Below are 27,107 nucleotides of genomic sequence, written 5' to 3'. Positions count from 1 at the left end.
AGGAGTTGGTGTTTAAGAGAGGAGCCCTCAATCAAAATGCTTAACAGAAGGTAATAAAATTCTGTCCTGTCTTGTTATATCTGCACATTATTAAATGAAAAATTAAGGCTGAGAGGCAGATTTTGCCAAAGTTTATGGGGAAAAAAATCTAAATAGACCTTCCTAAAGATGAAACATCTTTCTCTGCAGGTGGTAAGTTCTCTTTCATGGAAGTGTGCAGGCACAGATATTTGGCTTGTTAGGAAGTTTGCAGAGAAGCTGTATACTGGGTTGGACTAGATAATATGGATTTTTCTTGTTACCCTGAGACTCTCTAAGAAAAAGGGTTTCTCAGGAGTATTAATAGACGTTACAAGACATGCTATGGATGTTAGGGAGATACACAGGAGAGACAGGTGATCCAGGTTTGGGTAAAGAGGTTCAGGGAAGGTGTCCCAGAAGGGATACTATTTGACCATATTTTAAGGGAAGACTAGAACTTTGATAATCAAAGGAGGTTGGGGCGCGGCAGGTGCATTCAAGACCAAGGGAATGTCCTGGTTAAAGGAAAGAGACACACAATACGATGGCAGAGTGAGATTTGTGGGGTATTTGTATGGCATAGTACAGAGTGGAAATCTGAGTGAGAGATAAAACTGGACAGGTAAGAAGAGAACTGCCATATTTACTTGCCATAGGAAGGGACTGGATATTTGTTCTAAAGGTTGTAAGGAGTCACTGAATAGTTCTAAGAAAAAGGAAATCAGATTTGTATTTAAAAATATCAGCATTCTTGCCTAGATCAAATTTTTTAAAAGATTCATTTATTTTAGAGAGCATGGGTGGGGGGGGGTGCAGAGGGAGAGAGAGTCCCAAGGAGACTCCATGCCAAGCGCAGAGCCCAACGTGGGCCTTGATCCCACGGCCCCAAGACCACAACCTGAGCTGAAACCAAGAGTCAGACACTTAACCGACTACACCATCCAGGTGCTGCTTGCCTAGATCAAATTTCTAAGGCATCAGAATTTCTTGTCTGAAGCATCTAACCCGCTAGGCCCAGAGAATGCCTCTGTGCACCGGTCTTATTGGCCACTGCAGCTCCATTCCCACGGTCAGGACTACAATCCACGAACCCCTATTCTGTTGGATCTCTTGGTTGATCTACATCCAGCGGACAGTTAGACCTAAAATCACGTAACTTTGAGGTTTTATGCTTGACAAGAACTTCAAGGTAGAGTAACAATTCCACGCCAGTATGCCAGAGGACTTTGGGGAAATTATTTTACATCCCCTGCCTCATAAAACAGATCTCTCCATTTCTACATACTAGAGAAGTACCTCCGAGTCTTCCTTGTATGCAAGAGGAAACACGGGCTGGATCCTGATTTGCCCCCGACTGCACACTGAATAAATGGCAGAGCTAAAACTAGAACTCAGAGTTCAGGCCTCTCATCTCTACTGCTAGTAAACCTGTAACCTTCTCGAACATTGGTAATTAGCTAGGGGGATCTCGGAAGGTCCTCTCCAGGTCTAAGACCTTGAGATACATGAACCACTCAGCTGGAAAGTTCATCTCCCCTGTCTACACTCTGCCTCACTCCAGAGAGGCAAATTAGAATACAAAGTGTAGACAACTAAAACCACTGGAACGTGTGCAAAGAAAGCATAAAAGGATATAATTAATAATATAATAGTTAGTGATAACAGGAATATATGCCAAAGGTGATGAGGAAAACTTTCCTTTCTAGACTTTGCTTAAGACTTTCCCTCTACCCTTGTTTACAGCCCTTTATCATCAATTTTTTTCCAAAAGGGATGTTGTCACTGTCTTATTAGTATCTGTGGGGGTGGTTCACCCACAAATTGGAAAGGAGGAGGCAGGTGTTAACCAGGGCCTTTGGTTTTCGTTTCAGATACCCCTTGCCCTGTTTCTGAGGATAGGATATATAACTACCGGGTTAGCGCTGCTAGTCCTCCCCTGGAAAGAAAAAGTAAGAAAGACTTTTTACCTTACGTTTTCTTTCAACTTGTTTTTCTTCATTTTAAATCTATCCTTTTCTTTCTTGAAGAATTTCCGCAGTCTTTTAAGTGCTTCTTTTCCATCTAGACTAAGAGGAATCAGAGGATATAAATAACGTGGCATTTCAGAGAGTATTGGAGATGGAAGAGGCTCATTCCAGAACACATCTCACTCCAGGAAGAGACAGGAAATGCCTTATCGACTTCTATGCTCTTCTTCTTTGTTTAGGTACCAATATGCACACACCAGTCAGCTATGAAGGGAATTATACTTCAATACAAACTTTCATCCACCCCAAATGGTCTCTATTTTGAGGATATGAAGCAAGGTCTTCCTTTTAGAGAAGATGACTTCGGGAAGGATAGTTTATAAACTATACTGGAAATATGTCTTGAAATTCCTAGCTCCTGAAATCTACGTCACTGACTTTTAATTTATTGAATGATCTCACAACAATGGTGGTACATTTACTGCCCAGTTGATGATTAAAATTCTTCCAAATACGCGCTCAGGTTTTTTTAGAGGGTAGGGAGAGGGAATGATACACCCACACCATCCCACCCAGTATGGATCCCTACTCTTCCCCTCAACCTTCAACCTTCTTGCTTTTGGCCATTGCTGTTTCATTTCTACAATGTACCCCAATAACTAAGCTTGACGAATAATGCCCATTTGAACAAATATTCCTGATAATATGAAATTCTTAGATATTAAATTAAGCCCAAATCCCAGAGACAGTCTTATTAACTTGCAAAGACACAGGTTAGGTCATAACCATTGATTTCTTCCTGGAAATGCTGATAGAACTGAAGCAAGTTTTATGATATTTACTTCTCCTTTCTCACTTATTTCCTAACACAATATTAAAGCCCTCTACTTTGAGAGGTGGACATTTTTTCAAAAGAGGAAGCAATATAATTAAAAATTACAGCATACGATTGTACAGAATCACAAGTGTCTTATTCTTCATAGTGCAGTATTCAAATATTTTATCTCTACCCTTGATGCAAATCCTCCCTAAGGATGATAGGGTCAAGGGAAGGGGACTGTTTCTTCAACTCTGGTTTTCCTACAATAACAGGGAAATACCATTAGCTACAAAGGTGAGAAAGAGAGAAACTCACTCTATTTTTGGGTAGTTGCTCTTTGTTTTATAGACTTCTTCATACACTTCTTCACGATTTTCTTCTGAAATTAAAAAAAAAACTATTTTCATTAATTATAATGACAATAGTTCAGATTCATATTTCATAAGAAATTACCGGATACCTAGCAGGTGCTAGGTACACTTTGATGTCAAGCTCATGGTTTTTTTTAATAAGCAAATGGTAAAAATAATTAAACCTCTATAAAAGTATGTACAAAATGAAAATTCATATTTGCTTCCATCCCTGATTCCAAGTCTGACCAGATGTAGTCAAAGAAACTCGTTTATTATCAAATTCCATCCTTCTACCCTTGTCTTTCGCATATTTCATATATAACATTCAGAGTCTACTAAACATCAGACACTGTGTTACATGCTGGGGCAATAACGGAGAACCAAAGCACCTTGAGTGATCTTTCCCTTGAGAGCATTGCTTTAGCTGAGCCCAACACACGAGCCTAAAGTACACAGATACACTTTGAGGCTACCACGCAATGGAGGATTTTCATGTTTGAGATGTGACTCACACACATTTAGGTGAGTGAGTTTAGGAGAGTCACTTAACTTCTCCATGCCTTATTTCCTTTCTAAAACAGCGCACGAGATGTCATGATCGCTAAGGTTGTTTCACCATCTAAAACTCTGACATCCTAGGGAGGACGAAAGCAACCAGAGCAGCATTTGATTAGCCCTCCTCTATTACGGCTTCATCCATTCGCATTCAATAAATAGTTGAGGTGAGTCTCATATGTGCCTGGCATTATGCTAGGGGCTAGGAAAAATAGCAAGCGTAAAGAACGTAACAATCCAGGAGGGAAGACAGTTGTTAATGGAAGAATTACATACATACAAAACTATAACTGTAAAGTGCTGAGAGGGAGGGCCAGCGTAGCATGAGACTGAGGGGACTGGACACCAAGGGGAATATTCCCTGGGGCAATAACGAAGGAGTTGGGATCAGAGGAAATATTAAGAGTCACGTAGGCAAAGGGGCCCAAGGGAGGGAAGAAGACTCCACGACGGAGGGGGAGCACATGAGAACACGCTGTGGTGGAGCTTGGCAAGTCAGAGACACTAAAAAGGAGGTGGGCATGAATGAATCTCGAGGATGAAGACTGAGTATCGTGTGAAAAGTCTCAGCGGCAGGGAGAGGCAAACCACTCAGGCCTCTAGACCATGTAAACGTTGATCTTAAAAGTATTGGGAAACCATGATTGTGTGTTAAGTAAGTAACACTCCTGGAATTTAAGAAAGAAAACAGATGAATGTATGGGAAGGGGAAAAGAAACAAAGGAGAAAGGGAAACAAGCCGTAAGTGACTCTTCACAATAGAGAACAAAGGGAGGGTTGATGGAGGGAGGGGTGTATGGGACGGGCTAGATGGGTGACGGGGATTAAGAAGGACAATTGTGATGAGCACTGGGTGTTGTACGTTAAGTGACGAACCACCGAAACCTATCCCTGAAACCAGTATTACACTGTATGTCAACTAACAATATTTAAAAAAAATTCCTATAATCAGACCTGCATTGTGAAGCAGTCAGAAAGGAGGACATTTCACAGTGAAGTTGCTTTATTGCCACAAAAGCCCCATTATTAGCATCTTCGCCCTCATGATTCTAAGTGCATTTGTCAGCACATACCTCAGACCGCTTCTCCTACCTAGCTTATCACCACCTTGCCCAATGGCATTATTAAAATTATATATAGATACAGGCCACCTTACACTAATCAGCCACAGGAGCACTCAGCAGTTCCTACCAGCAGTTTCAAATGTCTTCCTATACTTACCATTGTCGGAAGCAAGTGAGTTAGAGAGGTCTGACTGTGGTCTGCAGGGAGAAATAATGCAAAGACCATTAACCTGTTGTGTTGTACCTTTCGTCTCGCCACAGTCATCTCCAGTCTCACCACACTGCTGAAGGGCTGACATGCACTCACCCTGCTCTCCCGGGGTACTCAACGTCATCATATGTCTCCTCTGAGATGGAGCAAGGCTTACAGGCCCCCCTGCCTGGTGTTTCTGTGGTGACCTCCAAGGCTTCCACATACCCACCTGTAAAGAAAACAGAGAAAGTCCTGAAGAATAGCTCACCAGGTGCTCCCAGAAATGCATTCCATGCCGTGGCAGTGGAGGCAAGGATAGGAAAGGTGGAGTTCATATGCTGAAACTGGATTATAATCTTGGTATGGATGCTTCCGTGGCACGCCACTTCACCCCGCAGAGACTCAGCTATGGTCCTCTGAAGTTCGGACAATAACCACCAACTCTTGTATGAGTGTGGCAAGGGTGAATATGTATTTACGAAGAGTGCTAGCCTAGTGACCAGTAACTCTTCTTTTGATGGCTCTTCTCTACCCTCTGACCTCAGATGGTGAGATCTTCCATGGTACAGCCCTGGAGTTTCTATTTTTTTTTTTTTTCTCCTAAAGATTTATTTATTTAGGGACACCTGGGTGGCTCAGTCAGTTAAGTGTCTGCCTTCAGCTCAGGTCAGCTTGCTCAGTGGGGAACCTGCTTCTCCCTTTGCCTGCCGCTCCCCCCTTGCTTGTGCTCGCTCTCTGACAAATAAATAAATAAATCCTTTTTTAAAGATTTTATTTATTTGAGAGAGAGAGAGCGCGCGCGCGCGCACATGAACGGGGGGGAGGGGCAGAGGGAGAGGGAGAGAGAATCTCAAGCAGACTCCCCACTGAATGCGGAGCCCAGTGACGAGGGGCTCGATCCTATGACCCTGAGATAACTACCTCAGCCAAAATCAAGAGTCAGACACTCAACTGATGGGGCCACCCAGGCGCCCCTTTTCTCTCTCTAAATCTGGATGACCTTATCCAGTTTTGTGGCATTTTTTCTTCAAATTTCTTAGATAAGTCGATTGAGCATGTTAACATTTCTTATTTCTTAGTGATGGAATTAGCCAGAAGATGGTGTGCCAGGTTGAAAAATGTACAGGGATTGCTGGTGCAAGTAGCTAGTTGCAGGTGCTGGTTTATTTCACAGAGCCGTAAATTTGTCATAACCATAAAACTGCCACATTTTTATCAGTTGGCGTAGGTTAATATTTCGAGTATGGGTGATTCAGAACCATTTTCACACATGAACTGTTAATCAGAAAGTAGAAGTGATACATCTGAGAAATAAGTAATAAGCAAATTGACTTGTGTCAATTAAATGAACCAAGCAACAAGATTTTATCCCCTGATAAGAAGTCAGTTAGCACGTCAGCTCCGAAGGTACTGCTTTTCCCTAAGGAATCACCAGTAAATTCCTCCAGCACAAAGCAGAGATGCTGAACACACAGGTGCTTAATTCCTAGTTCAAGACATTTTTTCTCTTTCTTAATCCTTCCTTTTGGCTGCAGCAAATGTAAAAGCTTATGGCTTCTTTTTAAAAACACAGACGACTCCCAGATTTACATCTCTAACTTAGACATCTTTCACGAATTCTAGATACTCCATCAGCCTTCACACCACTCCCATTTGGTTGCCTAAACACATTATGTTCCAAACCAAACTCACAGTTTCTCTCTGCAGATCTGCTTTTCGTGAGGTCGGCTCCATCTCAATAAAAAGTGGCAACCCATCCTTTCAGTTGTTTGGGTCCCAAACACAAAGACATCCTTGACGCCCTTCTCTACTTCCAAATTCTATCCTGAATCCAAACGCATCTCAACAAGTCTACCACGTAGGGTCCTCCAAGCTCCCGTCATCTCTCTCACGTTAGTGCGACGGGCTCCTAACAGATCCCTGGTTTATCTCTTTGCCTTTCTTCTTTCATGACTGCAGCCAGGATGATTCTTGAAATACAGTTAGATCATTCTGTTCTTATGCTCAAAACCTCTCATTCATTCTTAAAAATCTGTCAGAGGAAATGCCGAATTTCTTGGAATGGTCTACAGAAACCCCCACGCTGTCTGCTCCCTTGTCATGTGTCTGACCTCATCTCCCACTACACCCTGATCCAGCCACACAGCCTCCCTGCTGTTCTGCCCCCACATCTGGTAGGTTCCTGCCTCAGGATATTTGCATTCCTTCTCCCCTCTCCCCAGAACATTCTTACCCTAGATACACTTGGCTCTCATCTACTTTACGCCTTTGAAGTCAATTGAACACTTTAAAATTGCAACTCCTACTACCTCCACTTGCTTTCCTGATTCTCTTTCCTTGCTTTATTTTTTTCCCATAACATTTACTACCATAGCATTCCACAGAGTGGATATTTTATTGTTTCTATATTTACCATCTGTCTCCTCTGGTCAGAATGCAACTTCCATGAGCATAGCGATTTTTGTCAGTTTTGTCTACTGCTATACCCCCAGCACCTAGAACAGGGCCAGGCACATAACGGGCACTCCGATATTTTTTAATATTGAATGATTTGAATGCCTGTCTTTTAACTAGAGTGTTTCACATATTGAGTTAATAGTGTTTATTGATATATTAAATTTTACATCTGCAGTCTTATTACATACTTATTATTTGTTCTATTCTCCCCCCCATCTTTCTCTTTCTTGACTGAGATTTCTTCTCTTCACTCTTCATTGTTTCCTACTTGTTTGGAAGGAATATGTGCTATCTTTTAATAGTTATCCCAGTATGTTGTAAATTTTAATGAGAACATACAGCAAAAAGCACAAATCATAAGAGTACAGCTCAATGGATTTTCCCAAATCGAACATATTCCTGTTCAGAGCACACAGATCAAAAACCTAACACTGCCAGTGCCCCCGAGCCCTTCCCCTGCTCTGTTCTAGTCCTCAGTCCCTCCCACAAGGGGAGCCACCATCGTACTGCCTAAGATCAGAGGTCAATTCTGCTTATTTCTGAACTTTATATTAATGGAATCATCCCAAATGTTCTCTTTGGTGTTGCCTACTTCCCTTCAATGCTCTGTGACATTCATCTGTGCTGTTGCGTATGGCTGTAATTTGTTCATTCCCGTAACGATTCCATCGCGTGAACACGCTATATTTATCCTTTCTACTTCAGATGGACATGTGGGTGGTTTCCAGTTTGAGGTTATTACAAAAAGTTCTGCTATGAACATCTTGTCTGTGTCTTGGTAAATTGAAGTACGCATTTCTATTGGGCATAAGAATAGGCATGTTGCTAGTCCTAGGATACACACATGCTGGGCTTTAATAGATGCTGCCAGACAGTTTTCCAAAGTGATTAGCCCAGTTACGGTACCAGCAGTGTAGAAGAGTTCTAGTTGTTCCATAACTTCACTAAGACTTGATATTTTTAGTGTTTTTTATTTTAGCTGTTTGGGTGGGCGTGTAGTGATATCTCATTGTAGGTTTCATTTGCATTTCCCCGAGACTTAATGAAGGTGAATGGATCTTCCATAATGTTTTTGCTTTTTGAATATCTTCTTGAGTGAAGTACCTGTTCAAGTATTTTCCCAATTTCTCTAAATAGTTTCCTCTGATTTCTTTATTTTGCGGATACAGTGATGTTTATAGACGATTTATATTCCATATCTGAGTCCTTTGAGTCCCACTCTGTGCCTTGCCTTTTCACTCTGGTGTCTTTTGATGAATACAGCCTACTGTCTTTTAAAGCTAGCATAAATTACTCTTGTTACTCACAGTTAAAAACCTTAGAATGCTTTGAGTTACCTTCTCAAAGTATGTGCTATTAATGCTCAATATTCTTCCCTCTCCCCACTTTGATGTTAGTGTTTTATTCAGCTGATACTTTTGCTATTCTTTCTTGCACCAAAATTCTCCATCTGGGATTATCTTCTTTCTGCCTGAAGTACACACTTTAGAATCTCCTTTAGAAGGTTTCATTTGCTGATTTCATTTTTATTTGTCTGAAAATATCATAATTTTTCCTCCATTCCTGCCATGCATTTTCACTAGTTATATAATTCTGGACATTCATATCTTGCAGCAGCATTGTATTCAAGTTACACACTGTTGTCGCTGAAAACTCATCAATCAGCCTGCTTGTTTCTTTCTGACTGGCCTTTGTCTGCTTTCAAGATATTTTAAGATACTCTCTTATTCTTCAATATTCCTCCATTTCCTTAAGATATAACTAGATTTGGAGTTCTTTTATTTATCCTGCTTGAGAACTTCAGGGCTTTTGATCTACAATTTGCTATCTTTCAACAGTTCTAGAAAATCATCAGGCATTATCTATTTTTTCCTCCTTCCCACTCTTTCTAGGACCCTTTTTAGAACTCTGATTTGATCTTATTTGAAGACTTCTCCTTTTATCCTTGAGGATTCTTATCTTCTCTTTCATTCTTTCCTATATGTTTTGGATAATATTCGGAATATATTTTGGATAATTTCTCTAGATTTATCTTCTCATTCCTTAATTTCTTCACCTGTGTCTAATCTGACATATTATTCATTCACTGCATTCCCATATCAATTTATCAAATTCTTTTTCAGATCTATTCCTGTTCATATTTTTTAATTTTTAAAATATATTAAATGTTTTGTGTTTAATCATTCTAACAGCTGTAATATCTTGCAGGTTGGCTCCTAGAGTCTGTTGTTCTGCTGGTTTCCAAACACTGTGACTTAATTTTTTCTATAAGCCGTTAATTTTTAAAAGCACATATTGTAAAATTATTTGAAACCTGGGATAGCAGTTGGTTCTGTCAAAGAGGATTTTGTTTGCTTCTACCGATTGTCGGGGAGGGCTACCAAGCTGAGACCACGTTAGATTACACTGGGTTTCTTTTGGACCACACACGTGGTCGTGGGAATTTGAACTACTGATGGGCGTGAGAATCAGCTTACGGTGATCTTTTTTTTTCTTCACCCAGCACCAGGGTCAAGATGGACAAGTTTCCTTCTGATTACCAGGGTTTATGTTTTGTTAATTTTTTTTTTCAACCAAAAGAAGTGATACTTCTATTTCATTCATTTTTTCAAGAGGCCTCTCTGCATAGGAGTATAGAAAGACATTCTTTTGTATTTTTCTTCTCAAAAGTTTGTTTTCACGCCTACTCTCCTTGACTAAGCGTTCTGGGCTACTCAAACAAGTACTGCAAAGAACTGTTCATGGACTCGGCCACTCCCTTTGCGCTTTAACAGCATGTAAGGTTACTCAGAATAATCCTCTTTGGACTGTTTTCTTCATGGTGTAATCCTCAAATCTATACTGACTCCTCAGGGACAGTACATAATTGCATGAAAATAGCTTTCAGCCCCATGTTCGGGCTCTCCCGTAACTCTTTAATTCACTTCAACTTGTCTTCCTCTCACTTCCGTTTTTTTTTTTTTTTTCTATATTCCAAATTAAGTCTACCCATTTCTCAATTTAAGGCATGGTTTTTGATTTTATGCCACCTCTGTGCTTTCTCATGTGTCATTAATATCAGAAATGTCTTTTTTCTCCCTTTTTACATTTACTTTTGAAAACCCTTTTATTGTGTTCAGAATGCTTGAGATCTACCCTTTCTTTTAAATAACACATTTATAAGTACACAATGTAGTATTTTTAACTACAGGCACAGTCTTATTCATTCTGTGTGGACATAATCCTTTGAGGTCCTGACTTTATACGAGAGTCTCCCATCATAAGCTCACTTGGGGCAGGCCCTGGGGTAGAGCTCCTGTCCTCTGCACATCACACAGTCAAAACAAGAGCTCAAGAGATTCAGAGCTCAGTAAAAACCCTTAGGGCAAGAGCAGCTCTGGCACTCACCTTCCAGGGTTTCTGGTTCCTGCTTCCCGCAAGTATACGGACGCTTTCTTTTTATATCAGTTCTGTGATGCTTTAATACATTTTCCAAAAATTCATTCTTTACTTTTCTTATTCAAGAGAATTATGCATGTTGTCAAATCTACCGTAGTCTCACTGACATTGGATTTATTCTTTTATTCCTTTAACAAAGTTCTGTTGGGGGATCTCCTGTGTGCCAGACACTGTGCCAGGTTGCAGAAATACAGAGAAAAATACCAAATGGTCTCTGATCACATGGTGCCCACAGTGTACCATGGGAGACAAACATGTACCCTATGTATTATAATGTAAGGTATGCTATTACTTTCCAGAGAAGGAAATAAATGAAGAGAACTAACAGTTATTGAGCACATGAAATATATACTTTATATGTATTGACAAATAGCCCTGGAAAATAAGTAGTATTAATCCCATTTGCACATGAAAGTCTAAATTTCCTAAGATTATGGGATTAGTATATAGTGGTGCTGGGTCCTAGAAATGCTTAACTGTAAAGCCTAATATGGAGATGTGGTCACTTGGTTGCCGTTTCAGTGCCATGGAAACAAAGGAGTGGAGAATTGTGGTTCCTGGAGTGCAGGGAAGAGGAGGACGGGTGGAGGTAAGGGATGCCTCAGAAGAAGTGACTTCTGGGATAGATCTTAAAGGATGCCTAGGACATCAGCAGGGAGAGAATTCCAGTAGAGATCAGGCAAGACTACAGGGGCGTTTAAACACTTGACACAGGAAATGCGGACTATAGCAGAGTACGCAGGGAGGGACCTGGGAGGCAGGGATGTGGCCAGCTAGCCCAGAGGCACATTTTAAGGGGCCTGGAGTCCATCCTGTGATCACTGCATATTTATTCTGCTCATAACTGATCTGTAATACGTGAAATGTCAGTGGTCCGCCATGGCTTATTGGGCTGGAGTGGCTGTTTTCTTTGTCTACCCAATACCTATTTTTTCCCACCGATAACAGCCCTTTTCTTCTGCTTGGGAAATCCTTCAATCTGTTGTTATGTAGTTTTGGTAGAACTGACTCTGCCTTCAGCTCAAGGGGTGAGTTTATGACACAGGCAGAGCCAACCAGAGCAGCATCTCCCCCATCCATAAGGACTGCTTCAGAGGTGACATGTGACCCAATCAGAGCCAATAAGACCCAGATCTGGGCCTTTTCTCGTAACTATTGAGAAGGTAACAATTTCTAGTCTTCCTCTGGGGTTCTTAAGAGGATAGGGTATAAGCTTGTTACTGCTAGATGCCATATTGCCTCTAAAAGGGTGGGGTCTGTCTTAAAATGGAGCCCAGCCAGGGAGGGAAAAGCCCGAAGTAGAAGAAGTAACATGCAGTCCTTGAGTTATTGTTGGTGTATGTGGATCCAGCCACTGCCAGACTTTCCTTGAGGTGAGTCTCCTCTTTTTTTTTTTGCTCAACACAATATGATGTGATTACTGTTACCTGTAATCAAGAGTCTTAACTAACATGAAGGTAAAATACAACCTAAATAAAGTCAACTGATGATACCATAATTATATCGTCAGTGTGTCCATTATTTTGGCCTACAAAAGTCACTAGGAGCTGGCAGACGCACAAAGAAAGAAGTAAATATTTGCTGAGTACCTCTGTCAGATCGGGCCCTCACAAAACCCCTGTGAGGTCCACAATATGGTCCCTTTTTATCAATGAAGAAATGGAGTGGCAGGAATATGAAGTTATGGCTCATAAGTATTAGAGCCTAGATCTGAACTCTGGTCTTCTAAATGCAGTGCTCTTCCCACAACTGCACGACTGCCTCACTAGGGCATGTTTCCTGGTACAGAAAAATGTTCAATCAATATTTATAAAAGAAACTAACATCTTAGACATGCATGACTTTAAAATCATTTGGTGAAGGTGAAAAGAACCAGGAAGAAAGGCAACTTACAGTGGCCTATGGAGTGCCTGGCCAGCTTCGGGCCTTGGGGGCAGGCCTTTGTCTGGACAGCGTCGCTCACAGGGCCCTCCTTCCTGGGCAGCACGCTCCTGCTGCCACCGAGGACTTTCATCACCTGCTTTCTTCCCAGCATCCCTCCATGGGCAGCCCCCTAAACACACACAACATGGAGAGAGCTGTAGAGCTCGGACTTACCTGCTCCGTTGGCTGCTTCCTTGTGCCGTTCCTCAGTCATTCACTCTTCACGGATAGCAATGATTTATTGTGGTACCGAACGCAGTCTCTCCAGGCTAAGTTTCACAAGGATGCGCACTAAGGTTTTTGCTCACCTCTGCGTGGCCACCAGACGCCCAGCACAGAGGCAGCCCCACAGGACGCAGCCTGCATACAGTGGAGCACCGCCCACAGAACAGCTTCTTCATATATCTTCTCTCACCTCAACTCCATGACCCCATTAGGAAAAGACCATTAGTCCACTTGATAAAGTATCAAAAGGTTAAATAACGGGCCTCCAAATCCTCCGGTCTTAGAGCTAGTAGTCTACCAGGGCAGGACTTGAACCCTGTGCTCTTGACCACCAAGAGATGCTCTGTTCCTTTCACCTGACATTTCATCTTTCCCCTGCCATTCTTCTGTTCCTCCTCACTTCCTTTCCCACTCCCTCCCTGCAGTGTTTGTCAGACACAAATGCTGAGTTCCGGAGATAGAGAGACACCATGGGCACGGTGACCTACACACCGATCACAGAGACAATACACACAAACATTAAGGTACAATGTGACAAGTGCTATTTGCAGTGTGTTGTTCACCGAGACAGAGACAGAGGAGGGGAGGTCAGTTCTCTTGGCTGGGAGACCAGGTGGAGGAAGACTTCCAAAGCAGGTCTTATTAAAGAGTATTTTAAAATGTAAGGAAGAGATCGACTGGGGGGATAAAGGAGTACGTGGTGGACAAATCAGCACGAGCAAAGGCAAGGGTATCTGGACAAGTGTTAGGGTCCTCAGACAGGTGTATGGAGGCTGACGCTGAGGGAAGACTGGAAGGGACAGGGAAAAAAGACGAGACGGGAAAGATGTGACAGAACGAGGCTGAGTAACGCAGGGTCTTGCGTGCAAGGTTCAGTGTGGGCCTCGCTGAGCCCCAGGCAGCAATCTGAGCAGATGTGCATTTCAGAAAGATCTAGATGGATTGCCAGGAATAGACACTGGAAACCAAGGAGAGTTACAGCTTTTCTGGCCATTTATCAGATGACAATGGGAGAGGAGATTACTGTCCTTCCAACAGCAAGTGGATAGGAACGTTGACTACGACAATACATCTGAAAGTACTTGGAAAAAGCTGAAGTACTTAACAGATATAAAGTATGGGATTTCCTGAGTTCTTAGTGGGGTCTGGGCAAACTAAAGGGAGAATATAAGAAGGGGCATTCTTTCAAGTCACACAGCCAAGGATGATATTTTTAATGGGGAAAATGACAAAGCAATAAGTCAGAGGTTCACACAAATGCGGTGACTACCTTCTCTCACCGGGGCCCTAATAAGGCAGTGCATGGGTTCCCCTTGGCCTGTCCTTGGGAATGCTTTCTAGGGTCAGTTTGAATCACAGGGGATTCTGTCTCTACTGACTTATCATTTACATCTGACTCCAAACACCACTGTCCATCCACACCACCCACCACATTTACCTAACATAATCCAAGTCACTTTTAACAATTTCCAAAACTCAAATCCATGCCACAAAAGCAGGAGCATGTCCCTTTGGTGGTAGCCTGACCCATACCTGGCTCTTGTCAAACGGCCAGCACTGACAGAGAACATCTCCCTGCTTTCACTCTTTCATGGTCAATATCCCTAACCATGGTCCCCCATTGTCTTTCTCATGCTCCTGATTAACCCCTTTCTGATCTCTGGCCTCATCACCCACTTAGGGCCTTGTCCTCCCTCTGACCTCGGCATGCAATGCCACTTCCCTAACTCTAGTCTCTGTCTTTCATAATTAATGACTGACTTCTTCCTTGAATTATGCTGCTTTGTGATCCTCCAGGCCTACACACCAGTTCAGGCCCATGCCACCACCAAGCTCTTTGATTTAGCCAAGTCCTGCAGATGGGACTGGAACAGTCTGATATTCTAAGATAGGCACAACTCAAATAGGTTTTTAGAATGTTCTGACCATTCGTAGCAGCCCTGGTGGGATTGATTGACCACTCGAGGTGTTCTGAAGGGGATAGTGTCAACTGGATATGAATACACACACACATACAGTATTTACTAGTAAGTAATAATTAAGAATACCTTTCATTTTTATGGTATCTTATGGTCTACAAACCACTTTCCCATATATTACTTTATCTTATCATCACACCCAAGACAGAATCAGGGTGGGACTGGGGATTGTAGTTGGATAGGAATTACTTATTCTTCTCTTACAGATGAAATGACTGAGCTCAGAGAGTAAGTCCTTCTTCTAAGCAGGGCCTTCGAGCACACACCTTAAGGAGGCCCTCCCTCCGGGGTCATTCAATTGCAGGGTACAGCACCCGAATGAGTGTCTATGTTTTGCCCCCTGGGTGCCTTGCTGAACTCATACTAGTCCCAGCCCCACTCCTAAGGCCTGCTTCATGGCTAATAAGTGGAAAACCTGAGGCTAGAGCTCAGTGTTACTGTCAAGTTCCTTTCTTCGGTAAAATACCCAACACCCGCTGTGTCTTCTGACTCTGTCTCTGGAGAGCTGCTGTCTCAGCCTCTAAAGTTACTCCATGAACTACTCTGACGACATGCCTGAACTGTACTGTTTGGCCCAGAACCCTAGAACACTGATACCTTGAAAAGATGGCTTAAATGTAGATTCTTTTCTGGTTTTCGAGGTTCCAATTCACAGGGCTCTTTTTCCTTTTCCTCTTTATCTTCATCTTCATGTTTAGGGCTTAGATGTGAGAGATAATAGGGGAAAAGTGAGGTTTAGAGTGTTTCGATCATAGCGTACCACCCAATCCTCAATAAGATGAATGGGAAAAGTGAATGCAAACAACCCCCTCTTCTCACCTTCTTCTAAGATGAGATCAGGTCACCCATTAGCTCACTTCGCTGAGTTTCCACCTGCTCCTATCAATACCAGAATGAATCCCTGCTTAAATCTCCTAGGAACTCCCCACTGCCTGTAGGATAAAACATAAGCCCATTGTGATCTGGCCACAACCTTTCCTTCCAACCCCATCTCCCTCTGCTCTTCCCCTCCACTTTTGCTGTGGACTCTCACATTCCCCAAACCCGCCATCCTAGTTTGAGCAACTTTCCCTTTTTAGTTGCTATTTCTCTTGACAGACATGCCTTCTGCATCTTGCTGGAAATCATCACATCCTTCTCAATTTGTCTGATTCATCTTCCTTCGGAGAACCCTTCCCTGATTTTCCCAGTCATATCTTCTCATCTGCTTCCCCAATAGTTTGTCCTGTCTTGTATTCTAAAGCGCTGTCTATGGATCTACCTCCAGTTCCTCCACTTTGCCTTGTAAATGAACAACCAGGTTATAAAGAGGCAGAGCTCTATTTCTGTACGAATCCCCAGCACTCACGCTGTGTAACCTAGAGCGGCAACAGCACGGGGCCTGGTGCAGGGTGGTACTCGGCCAGTCTTCCCCAAGGGAATGAAGGACCACCGCACACCAGTATACAGTCAGCAGGTGCACTGGGGGGAGTATGAGAGAGAGGCAAGGTGGACAGTGTCACGAAGAACCTGAGGACCAAGGACAGAATGCTGGGGAGCATCGAGCCCCATGTGAGGACTTCCGCTTCCGGCACAGGGAACTAGATGTACTACCACATCCACATGGAAGGCAGAAAAGGAAGAGCCCTCAAAGAAACTCAGAAGAGGGGGTCAGCAAGGGAGGAAAAGCACCAGAGACAGTACTGTTCTGAAAGACAATGGCAAGAGTTGTCAGGAGTTTCATTCATTCATCTAATTACTGAGCACCGTGCCCACCGTTAAGGCCATCTGCTAGTTCTGTCATGATCGGGGTGGTGAGAGAGGGCTGGCTTCTAATCCCCACTATACATCCCTCTTTCTGCAAGTCTAAGATTAATCTTTCTAAAAAAGATCAAGTTTTCTCATTTATAATGAACGGTCACAATGCCAATTTCCATGGCTGCCGTGAGAAGGAAATGTGAGGAAAACGTGGAAAGCTTAGCATTATTCAGAGCACACAATGGACCTGCAATAACTGTTGGGGTCCTTGTCTTCATGGAAGCATTTGCTGTTAGAATTATCCAATTCTTACTTCTCGTCGCACATTTTCAGGGTTTCTCCTAAACATTTGCTGCCTTGCCGCTATGCATGCCCTCGGTAATCCATCTTGCCCCTCAGGTCTTGCCCGGTAGTTTCTCTATAACTGGATCTCCATAAACAATTATCAAATTAAATTCAATATGGTGACTTCTAGGAATACTCTGAGGGGATGGGGTACGTTCTCTCTGCTTTGAAACTCTGTTGTGGCTCCCCCGACCTAGAGCATGAAGTCTAAATCTGTGCTGTCCAACTGTGGCCACTCTCCACGTGCGGCTATTGTGCACTGGAAGTGTATCTGGTCCCAATCGACCTCTAAGTAGAACATATATTTCGATCTTGAAGACTTACTAGGAAAAAAAAAAGACTATAAAATACCTCAGTAATAGTTATTATATTGATTACATGTCAAAATGATAATATTTTGGATATACCGGCATCAATAAAATACATAATTAATTTCACCTGTTTCTTTTTGCTTTTTAACTTATGGCTACTAGAAAAATTTTAAATGACATCTGTGGTTTGCCTTATAGTTCCATCGGACAGGGTTGGTCTAAATGGTAAATTCGGGGGTGCAGGCCCTTCTGGACCCAGCTCTGTATACTCATTCCTGGCTTCATTCCTTCTGCTCCCACACTGCACTTTGTGCTCACGCATGATCCCTGTCTGTGAAGCCCTGAACTGGCCTCATGGCTTTGCTCATACTTTTCCTTCTGCCTGGAACATACATTCTGACATTTTTACCTGGCCAATTCCTACAGGTCTTGTCAACGCTTCAAGAAAGCATGCCCAGAGCCTCATCTCTGTGTTTCTACAACTGTTTAGCAGTGATTACATTATATTGTCACTTCCTACTTAGATGGTCATTTCCCCTTCCAAATAGCCCCTTACCCCCAACCATTCCAGCATAGAGGCCCTGAACCAAGAGCAGAGAATATATTCTATTCATTTGTGTATCTCAGAATCTAGCAGCATCTGAACAGAGTAAAAGCTCAAGAAACATGGAATTAATCATGTGACCTGTACCTCGCAAGTGCCCAGCACCATGCTAGATGCTAGAGGGTAATTATGGGGGGCATGAATGGAGGCAGGCCAGAACTCAAGGAGAGACATGAAACAGGATTCCCCCGTGATCCAGTGCTTGTGTGGTTGGCCTCCGCCAGGGAATTTTAATATTTGCTTCTCCAGACCTCACCGACCATGCTTACTCTAATGCATTCAAAGTAACTCCAGGGGAAGAAAGATAGACACAGACCCTGTAGGGGCAGGTCAGAGAAGGGCCCTTGACAAGGTCCTGCTTTGGGCCCAGAAGTACGAGAGGTGTCAGGAACACCAAGAACAAGAAAACACATGCCCTTCTCATAAGGAGCTCCTACGCAAGAAGGGGGGGGGAGGGGAGGGAGGGGAGGGCGAGTGAGGACGAACTGGTGTGTCAGCAAACAAGTGACGCATAGTGATGTTACTGCAAACTTGTGCACCTTTCAGGGAAGGGACTGGCTACTTCTCTCGGAAGGAGGGGAATCAGGAAGGCTTCTTACAGATGGGAATGTTTGATGGTCAGGAGATGTTTGCCAGATTGTTAAGTGGGGGTGAATTAAGGCAGCAAAGGCACAGAGACTTGAAACGGCATGGTGCGTTTTGGAAACTAAGTTCTTTGGGAGTCACATGATGGTTATACGCCTATTTGGCTGTGTGCTTCCCACAGTCCAGGAGCCCCTGAGGGTAGTGGCCAGGTCACCGTCACTGCTACCACCCCAGTTGTTAGCAAGTGGCCGGCACACGCTGGATACTCAGTGTTTACTGATGAGTGTGGTGTGGGCTGGAACAAGGCAGGAGGGAAAGACCGAGCAGGACCCCTGAGTATCTTCTCTGTACCAGGTACCTTACAAGGTGCTGGGGAAGCCGAACCGGGTCAGTCTCTGCAAGCATAGCTGACCCATCGAGGTAAACTGGTTCAGTCATCAGAGGGTCAGTGGTCAGATTAATGCTTTTCCATTTGAAGATAAAACTTACCTAAGTTCTTGATGGAGACCACTCTTCCAAGGCTGAAAGTAAAGAGGGAAATGGTCATTTTCATAAACCAATCCAAACCATGCCTTTGTTGTGTGATTACAGATCATTAGAGACTTGACCAAAAGACCAGGCAGGTGAGGTCTCAGGAAGGAGCAAAGGTGGACACTGACAACAGAAACTTCCAGGAACCCTGGCCAGTGGAACTGAAGGTCAGTGGGAAAGGAAAAGAAGCATTTCCAGTGTGATGGTGCATGCCAGAGGGAATGTATCATCTGACTTAGAAGAATAGTCCTCTGCATGCTTTTCCAGGAATGCATCTGTAGAATAAAGCTTTCCCATCATTTGGGGAAACACGCACTTGTGATATTGGAACAATGTTTCAGCGGGCAGAAGTGGTAACACAAGTGTGTGAGTCATGCTGGGAATTCTCCCTGGCTGGCTGTGAACCCCCTGACCTGAAATTCACTCTCATATGACCTAGATTTGGCTCTGTTAAGATTATGTCCCAGTGACCACAATGTTGTAGCTTATTTTTTCAGTTGTCACATAGATCTGATTCATTATTTTGAATCTAGACAAGAATGCTGTAGAAAAGAGAAAATAGCTAAGCCTCAAAAATGCTGCTCCCAAGACCAGCCTAAATGCTCATTTGCCCTCCTTTGAGGAGAGCCCCGCAGGCCTTCATTTGGGGACGTCTGGTTTTTATTTTCCGTATAATTCTAACAACCCGGATGGTAGAGTGACAAGTCAAATGGACCTCTGCCACAGTATTTACAGGTTGTTGAGCCTCTCTGAGCCTCCGGTTCTCCCCTGTAAAATCCAAGCAGTGGTCGTAGCTTACCGGGGAACACTGAGGACAAAGTGCTCCCACTTCGGTACAAGTGTCTGACACGTAACAAGGACTTGGTACAGAATTTTCCACGTGAAAGACTCCCTGCTAGACACAACGATATTGACAGAGAAATCAAAACTGTCAAGAGAACAGAAAACAATGACAGCAAACAGACTTGTGGTTTGGTGGGAAGACAACTAGCTCTGAACACCTAACAAGGGACTAAAGGCACTTTTTTTTTTTTTTTTTTTTAAAGATTTAGCACAAGGAGGAAAAGTGGTAGGGAGAAGCCGATTCCCCGGCTAAGCAGGGAGCCTGATGCGGAACTCGATCCCAAACCTGGAATCATGACCTGAGCTGAAGGCAGATGCTTAACCGACTGAACCACCCAGGGGTCCTAAGGGACTAAGAACATCTTACAAAGAAGAGCACGAACTGTAGCCATTCAATCCCTTATGTTCCTGAGGATTCCGTGTCATGACGACAGGGTGAGATCAGATTCCATTCATCCAGACAAGAATACTGAGATGAACACAATACACGTCTAAAAGTTAAGATTTAAAAGTTAAATATACGGGGCACCTGGGTGGTACAGTCAGCTAAGCATCCAACTCTTGGTTTCCGCTTGGGTTGCGATCTTGGGGTTGTGGGATCGAGTCCCGGGTGGGCCTCTGCGCTCAGCATGGAGTCTGCTGGAGAGTCTCTCTCTCTCTCTCTCCCCCCCCCCGTCCCTCCCCCTGCCATCTCTCTCTCTCTCTGAAATAAATAAATCTTTTTAAAAGAAGTTAAAAATACTTTCATGCTTTTTTTCTTTTGAATGGGATAAACTCTAGTTATTTACAGAGTTTACTTATGCAGAAAAGTTTATTATTTTGGAGATGTTGCCAGATAATTGAAGCATTTTAATAGACTGTTTGAACATTCATTAATAAGAATAATCATTTATAGTTTTCTAGCTAGAAAGTGCACCCACAAATGAACAGTCTTTTCCAGTAGGTGTGAGAAAACAAGCAGAAAGACGAAAGATCTTGACTAAATGACCCCTGTGAGAAAAGAGTGAACCTTCACTGACCCAGTTAAACATGAGGTGAGCACCTACTGTTGAGTTCTCTCAGCAGTTCGGTGAAACGAGTACAAACCCCCTTCTTTGCTGGGCCTGTTCTCCAGCAGATGTGGTCACCGCGGGGCACCTGCTTCCTGCCCTCACGGAGAACACACCGTTCTCCACAAGACGCACCTGGAGCCCAGAGAGGTAAAATGCCTGGAAGAGATGCGGGCGTTTACTCTCGAACAGTTTCCCTGAACTGACCTTACTCTCATCCCCACAATGACCCCAGATGTGGGTACTTCTATTATCTCTATTTTACAGGTGAGGAAATGGAGGTTCGAGATCACAGAGGCAGGTGCTGGGAGTGGGGCCAGCAGGGGCTCTGCCTGGGCCCTAATCAAGTTGCTCCAAGGTGGCACCTCACACTGTGCCCCCCAGGAGCCAGAAAATGTGCCTTCAAAGGGCTGGTCATCCTCCCGAAAGTGCAGGAGATACAAATTGGGCTGGTGCCACAGCACTCCTCTCTCTGAGGGGCCGCTGTTAAAGGCCAGTTGATGCTGGCCGCCATAGATAACGAGCCGGGAGTGGATTAGGGCCAGCTTCTCCCTCCCCTCCACACCACCTTTTCTATCTCTGTTATTACAGGCGACAGAATCTTAGCAGCTGGAGTCTTGGAAAAGCCTCAGGACCTGGGAGAAAACCGAAAACAAAGACCTTTCTCTTCACTCATAAAAGACACCACTTTACAGTCAATTGTCTACCTGTTGTAGTTATAAAGTTGGTAAAAAAGAGGAAACAATACCTCTCGGGGTTCTTCAATTTCGACTTCATACGTTGCTAAAATAAATATGGAAAAAAAAAGGTATCAGAGGCAGTTTATTCACCCGTTTCTTACAGCAGCCAGGGGTCAAGCAATTGTGAAGGACAGCAGAGTTCAGTTTTCTCCGCCTCCAGAACATGGAGCTGTGTGAGGCTTTGTCTGTGTGGTCTGGGGAGTTCTTGGGTCACTGACCATGGCTTTCGTCTCTGTGGGGGTTTCCAGGATGGAGGTATGTCAGTGAAAACATGTGAAACAATGTTCAGTTTCCTGTTTCGGTAAATAGATACATACTCCATGCTTAAGAGACAGCACTGAAATTTAGCGGTTGCAATCAGAAGGGGAACGTGAAAGGGAAGGGAAAGGAAAAAAGCCCTCCTCCAAGGGGGGAAAAAAAAGCCTAGATTCCACTTCAACAAAATGAACTCCATTGCCAGCTTGTAAGTGTCCTGCTCCTTGACCGTTTTGTTTCCCTAGCCCAGCTTGGAAAGAGGGGAGTGGCCACCAACTGAGGTCTGGATTCCTTCTGATTTTTTTCTGATCGTTCTGTGGATTTTATAGAATGATGTGACGCCAACCTTAATTATTAACAAACACAAGTAGTGGCAAGAATGTGGGTTCAGAGCCCAGTCCTGCCACTTCCTACCTGTGGGACTGCAGACAAATTACCTCATTTCCTTGAGTCTCAGTTTGCTCACTTGAGAAATGCAGTCAATTAGTACCTGCCTTACACAGTTAATGGGGAGATTAAAGGAGACGATGTAAAAAATGGGACATGCCTAGCAGAGCACCAGATATTGTACAGAAAGTGATGGGTTTTTGATAAAATTGCTTATTTTTCTTTGCTGAAATGTCATCTGTAAAAGTTTCCCCCTACTCTTAATGAATATGCATGCATAATAAGTAGGACTCTCCCCGTTTTTCTTCTTTTTCTTGCTGTGAGGGTCCTGAAGCTTTAGTTTAGAAAAGTGACCAAAAAACATGTTGCTTTTTTTTTTTAAGTAGGCTCCACGCCCAGTGTGGAGCCCAATGCAGGGCTTCAACTCATGACCCTGAGATCAAAACCTGAGCTGAGACCAAGAGTCAGATGCTTAAGCGACTGAGCCACCCGGGCGCCCCTGTTTCATTTCAAGGTCGTCATTATTCCACACATACAATCTATTGATAAAACAAATGAAATCCTAGGTTTTCTTTAGGGACTGCCTGCACGTGATTGTTTGACACAAAGAGCTAAAATTCTCTGTAGATGATTAATACTATGCACTTCAACTGGAGCCACTGCACACTTTCACTTTTTACTGAGTTTTGAATCAAAATGTATTATTTTGCCATTGCTTACTTTAAAACCCTTGTTTAGCTATTCATACACAATAAACATTTGCTTATGATGCAGTTCGCTCCACATCCATTCCAAATATGGATTTCTTTTCCAATTTTAAACATGATAATTTCCCTCCCTCAATTGATGTATCATTCTTTGTTTTTCAAAGAAATAACAAATCATGATCTTTTTGCTTCTCATTGCCACCTGGGGAGAGGGGAGATATTATTATTCTGTCTTATTTCTGAAATGGGGAAACCAAGGCTCAGAGGAGGCTTACTTGCCAAGGCTAGGACACAAAAATACATGCTGAATTAATTATGCATTCATAATTCGATTATGATTTTTTTTTAACAAACTAGCGGTTCTCCAAAGATAAGTTTTGCCATCATAACTTGCTCCCAAGGAAGGAATATAAAGGACAAAAGACTGTACCCCAGGGGGTCAGGAAGGGACAAGGAATCATAATAGGAGGACACAACCCACAACACTGGAGCCCATGCTCTCCACTGATGAGCTTTATTCCAGCTGGGGGAAAAGGACACATTATCACAAGATGGTCCTCTGAACCTCCAACTGCTGGCACCATAACATGACCACAGCTTGCAGGCTTTGCCTCCATGTACTACCTCCCTGTGCAACCTTGGAAAAGCAGGAGGTGAGAGGACTAGTACTAATAATGTAAAAACAATAATAAAAAGCAGCTAACATTTTTTTTATACTTACAAATAGCAGGAACTATACTAAGCGTTTAAATGTATGATTTCACTTAATTCATACAATGATCACTACTGACACCCCCATTTCACTGATGAGGAAGCAGATGTCCAAAGAGTGAAGTAACTTGCCCAAGGTCACTCCATTAGCAAATGGCTTTCAAACTTCCTCCCAGCTACGGAATCATTCATTTAAGTGGAATATTGCCCACGAGCATACACAGAACTTCTCTGGTTGATGTTACCCTCAAGGTCTCCAGTACCCCTCAGGACAGTCCTAGGGCCTAGGAAGCGCAGTCTGAATGGCTAGCCTAGATGACCTCTGAGGACAATTCTGCAGAACTTCTAGAACAGCCTAAGTCCTGCTTACCCACATTTTACATATAAGGGCAAAGCCTCAGAAAGGCACCCATGCTGAGCTGTGCAACCCCAAGGGGATGGTCTTTGTTTTCCTGGCATTGTTTTGAAGGGGACGAACTCATACAATGGTGATAGCGAAAGCTAACCATCTCATCCTTCCCCTTCTTTTCCTCCCTCCCTCTCCCCCTCTCCTCCAGAAAGGTAGCATTTAGATTCCTTACCCTTGGTGAGCAGAGAATGAAAGAACAATCCATTCTGAGTTAATCTTCGTAGAAGATGTGAGACTTACATTGAGACTGATTAATTGATTTTTACCTATGGATATCCAATTGTTCCAATACCATGAAAGGCTAATGTTTACTCCATTAAATTCCCTTTTATAATTTTGTAAACAAAAAAAAATCAGTTGGACACACTTGTGTAGGTCTCAGTTCTGTGTTAATTCTGTTCCATTGTGCTATGTGTCCTTCCCTGCCAATGCCACAGTTTTGATTACTACAGACATAGTTCTTGAAATTAGCTACTCTGCTACCTCCCAGTTTTTCAAAGTTTGTTGTCGTTGTTGTTTTTAGCTATTCTAGTTCCGGTGCTGTTCTATATACATTTTAGAATAGTCTTGTTGAATATATTTAAAAAAAAAAGATCTTGCTGGGATTTTTATAGGAATTACATTAAATCTGTCTATCAACTTGGGGAGAATATTTTTTTCTCTATGGTGTTTTACAATCCATAGACATGGTATATCTCCCCCATTTATGTAGGTTTCCTTTGAATTATTTCATCAGCAATTTGTAGTTTTCAAAATTTAAGTCTTCTAACATTTTGTTAGATTCAAGTCTATTTCTCTTTAGCTACTATGAAGGTTATGGTATTTTCTGATTTTAGTGTGTTCATTGCTAGTATATAGAAATAGGATTTTTAAAATTCTATTTTGTATCCTGTGACCTTGTTGAACTCATTTATTAGTTCTAAGAATTTGTTTGTTTTTTGTAAATTCCCTGGTATTTTCTACCTAGGCAATCCTGCCATCTGCAAATAAGGACAGTTTAATTCTTTGATTTGTATACCTTTTATTTCCTTTTCTTGACTTATTACACTGGCTAGAACTTCCAGCACTATGCCAAATAGGAGGGAAGACTGGACATCCTTGCCTTGTTCCCAGTCTTGGGGAAAAGTATTCAGTGTTTCTCCTTTAAGTATAATATTAGCTATAGGCTTTTTTTTTTTTTCCAAAATGCTTTTTTTTTTTCAAGTTGAGAAAGTTGCCCTCTATTCCTATTTTTCTGAGCGGTTTTTTTTTTTTATTGTAAATGGGTATTGAATTTGTCAAATGCTTTTCTTCATAGATTGTTATGATTGTGTGATTTTTCGTCTTTAGGCTGTCAATAAGGATTTCATTGATTGTTTTGGATTGATCTCTGACTATTGAACTAGCTTTGCATCTCTGGATTAAAGAGCATTTGGTTGTGGTATAATTCTATTTTATGTCTTGCTGAATTCTATTTGCTAATATTTTGCAAAGAATTTTTATGACTATACTCATGAAGGATGTTAATCTTCTTGTGCACTGTCTCTGTCTGGGGTTGTTTGTCTGGGGTTGTTATGTAATACCAGCTTCTCAAAATGAATCAGTAAGTGTTTCCTCCTCTTCCATTTTTTTCTTGGAAAGATTGTATAGAATTGGTGTTAATTCATTTTCAAACATTTGGTAGAATTCTCCAGTGAAATCTCCCAGGACTTTGAGATGGTCTTTTGGGAAGTCCTATTTTCTGTTAATTAATTTATTTTTAAATTTTAATGCCAGTATAGTTAACATACAGTGTTATAGCTTTTTTTTGAGTTTTAAAATTATGGATTCAATGAACTTAATAGTTACAGGGCTATTCAAATGATTTATATTAACTTGACGTAATTTGAGTTTTTGAGGAATTGTTCCATCTTTAAATTGTCAAATTTAGATATGTAGAGTTGTTCATAATATCCTCTTACTGTCCTTTTGAAGTCCGCAGAGTTTGTAATGATATCTTTGTTTCATTCTTGATATTGTTCATTTGTGTCTTCTGTTAGTCTTGCTAGAGGTTTGTCAATTTTATTGATCTTTTCAAAGAACAAGCTTTTGCTTTCATTGATTTTCTCTACTGCTTTTCTGTTTTCAATTTCATTTATTTCTGTTCTTAATCTTTTTTCTTTCCTCCTTTCCACTTGCTTTAGGTTTTTCTCTTCTCTTTCTATGTTCTTGAGGTTGGATCTTGGATTTCAGGATTTTCCTCCTTTTTGATGTAAGCATTTAGTGCTATTAATTTCTCCTCTGCATTCCTTAGGCTGTGTCCCACAGGTTTTTTAATATATTTTCATTTTCATTCAGTTCAATATATATTTTGATTTCCTTTTAGAAATGTGGGCTTTTGTTTCTAAGTGCTTAGAGAGTTTTCTGTTATCTTTTGGTTACTAATTTCTAGCCTGATTACATTGTGTTTAGAAAATACACTATGATTTCAGTTTTTCAAAATGTGCTGTTTTATGGCCCAGAATATGGTCTATCCTGGTATATGTTTATGGATGCTTGAAAAGTATACACTTTCTGCTCCTGTTGCACCTTCTATAGATACCAGTTAGATCCTGTTGCTGATGGTGTTGCTGAATTCTTCTGTATCCTTGCTGATTTTCTGAGTAGGTGTTCTGTCAATGTGGAGAGAGGGGTGTTAAAGTGTCAAACTATGAGTCCATTTGTCTATTTCTTCTTTCAGTTTGTGCTTCACATGTATTACAGCTCTGGAGCTTGGTGCACACACACTTAAGATTGTTTTGTCTTCTTGATGGATTGACCCTATTATCATTACATATCATTACATTCACTTCTAAGTCCCTCCGCATCTCTTGTAATTTTCTTTGCTCTGAAGTTTGCTTTATCAGTTGTTAATATAGTCACACCAACATTCTTTAAATT

General features: G+C 42.2%; 1 protein-coding gene and 1 long non-coding RNA gene across 2 annotated transcripts in view; one reads left to right on the top strand and one right to left on the bottom strand.

The window, feature by feature from the left end:
* Positions 1-27,107, bottom strand: part of FYB2 (FYN binding protein 2) — a 98,262-nt gene that overhangs the window by 27,573 nt on the left and 43,582 nt on the right. Inside the window, 9 exon segments of the mRNA XM_008699153.2 lie at positions 1,989-2,087; positions 3,124-3,187; positions 4,938-4,978; positions 5,088-5,202; positions 12,762-12,888; positions 15,557-15,681; positions 17,232-17,234; positions 18,524-18,546; positions 21,744-21,783. Coding sequence (XP_008697375.2) covers positions 1,989-2,087; positions 3,124-3,187; positions 4,938-4,978; positions 5,088-5,202; positions 12,762-12,888; positions 15,557-15,681; positions 17,232-17,234; positions 18,524-18,546; positions 21,744-21,783 — 637 coding nt within the window.
* Positions 9,760-20,455, top strand: LOC103670674. The gene is made up of 3 exons (XR_570633.2): positions 9,760-11,457; positions 19,169-19,275; positions 20,155-20,455. It is a non-coding gene; the product is annotated as an uncharacterized LOC103670674 (long non-coding RNA).

The sequence above is a fragment of the Ursus maritimus genome, unplaced genomic scaffold, assembly GCF_017311325.1.
Source record: "Ursus maritimus isolate PB19 unplaced genomic scaffold, ASM1731132v1 scaffold_12, whole genome shotgun sequence".
In the NCBI taxonomy this organism is placed as follows: Eukaryota; Metazoa; Chordata; class Mammalia; order Carnivora; family Ursidae; genus Ursus; species Ursus maritimus.
The sequence above is the reverse complement of the archived record's forward strand: the minus strand, read 5'-3'. Positions and strand labels throughout refer to the sequence as shown.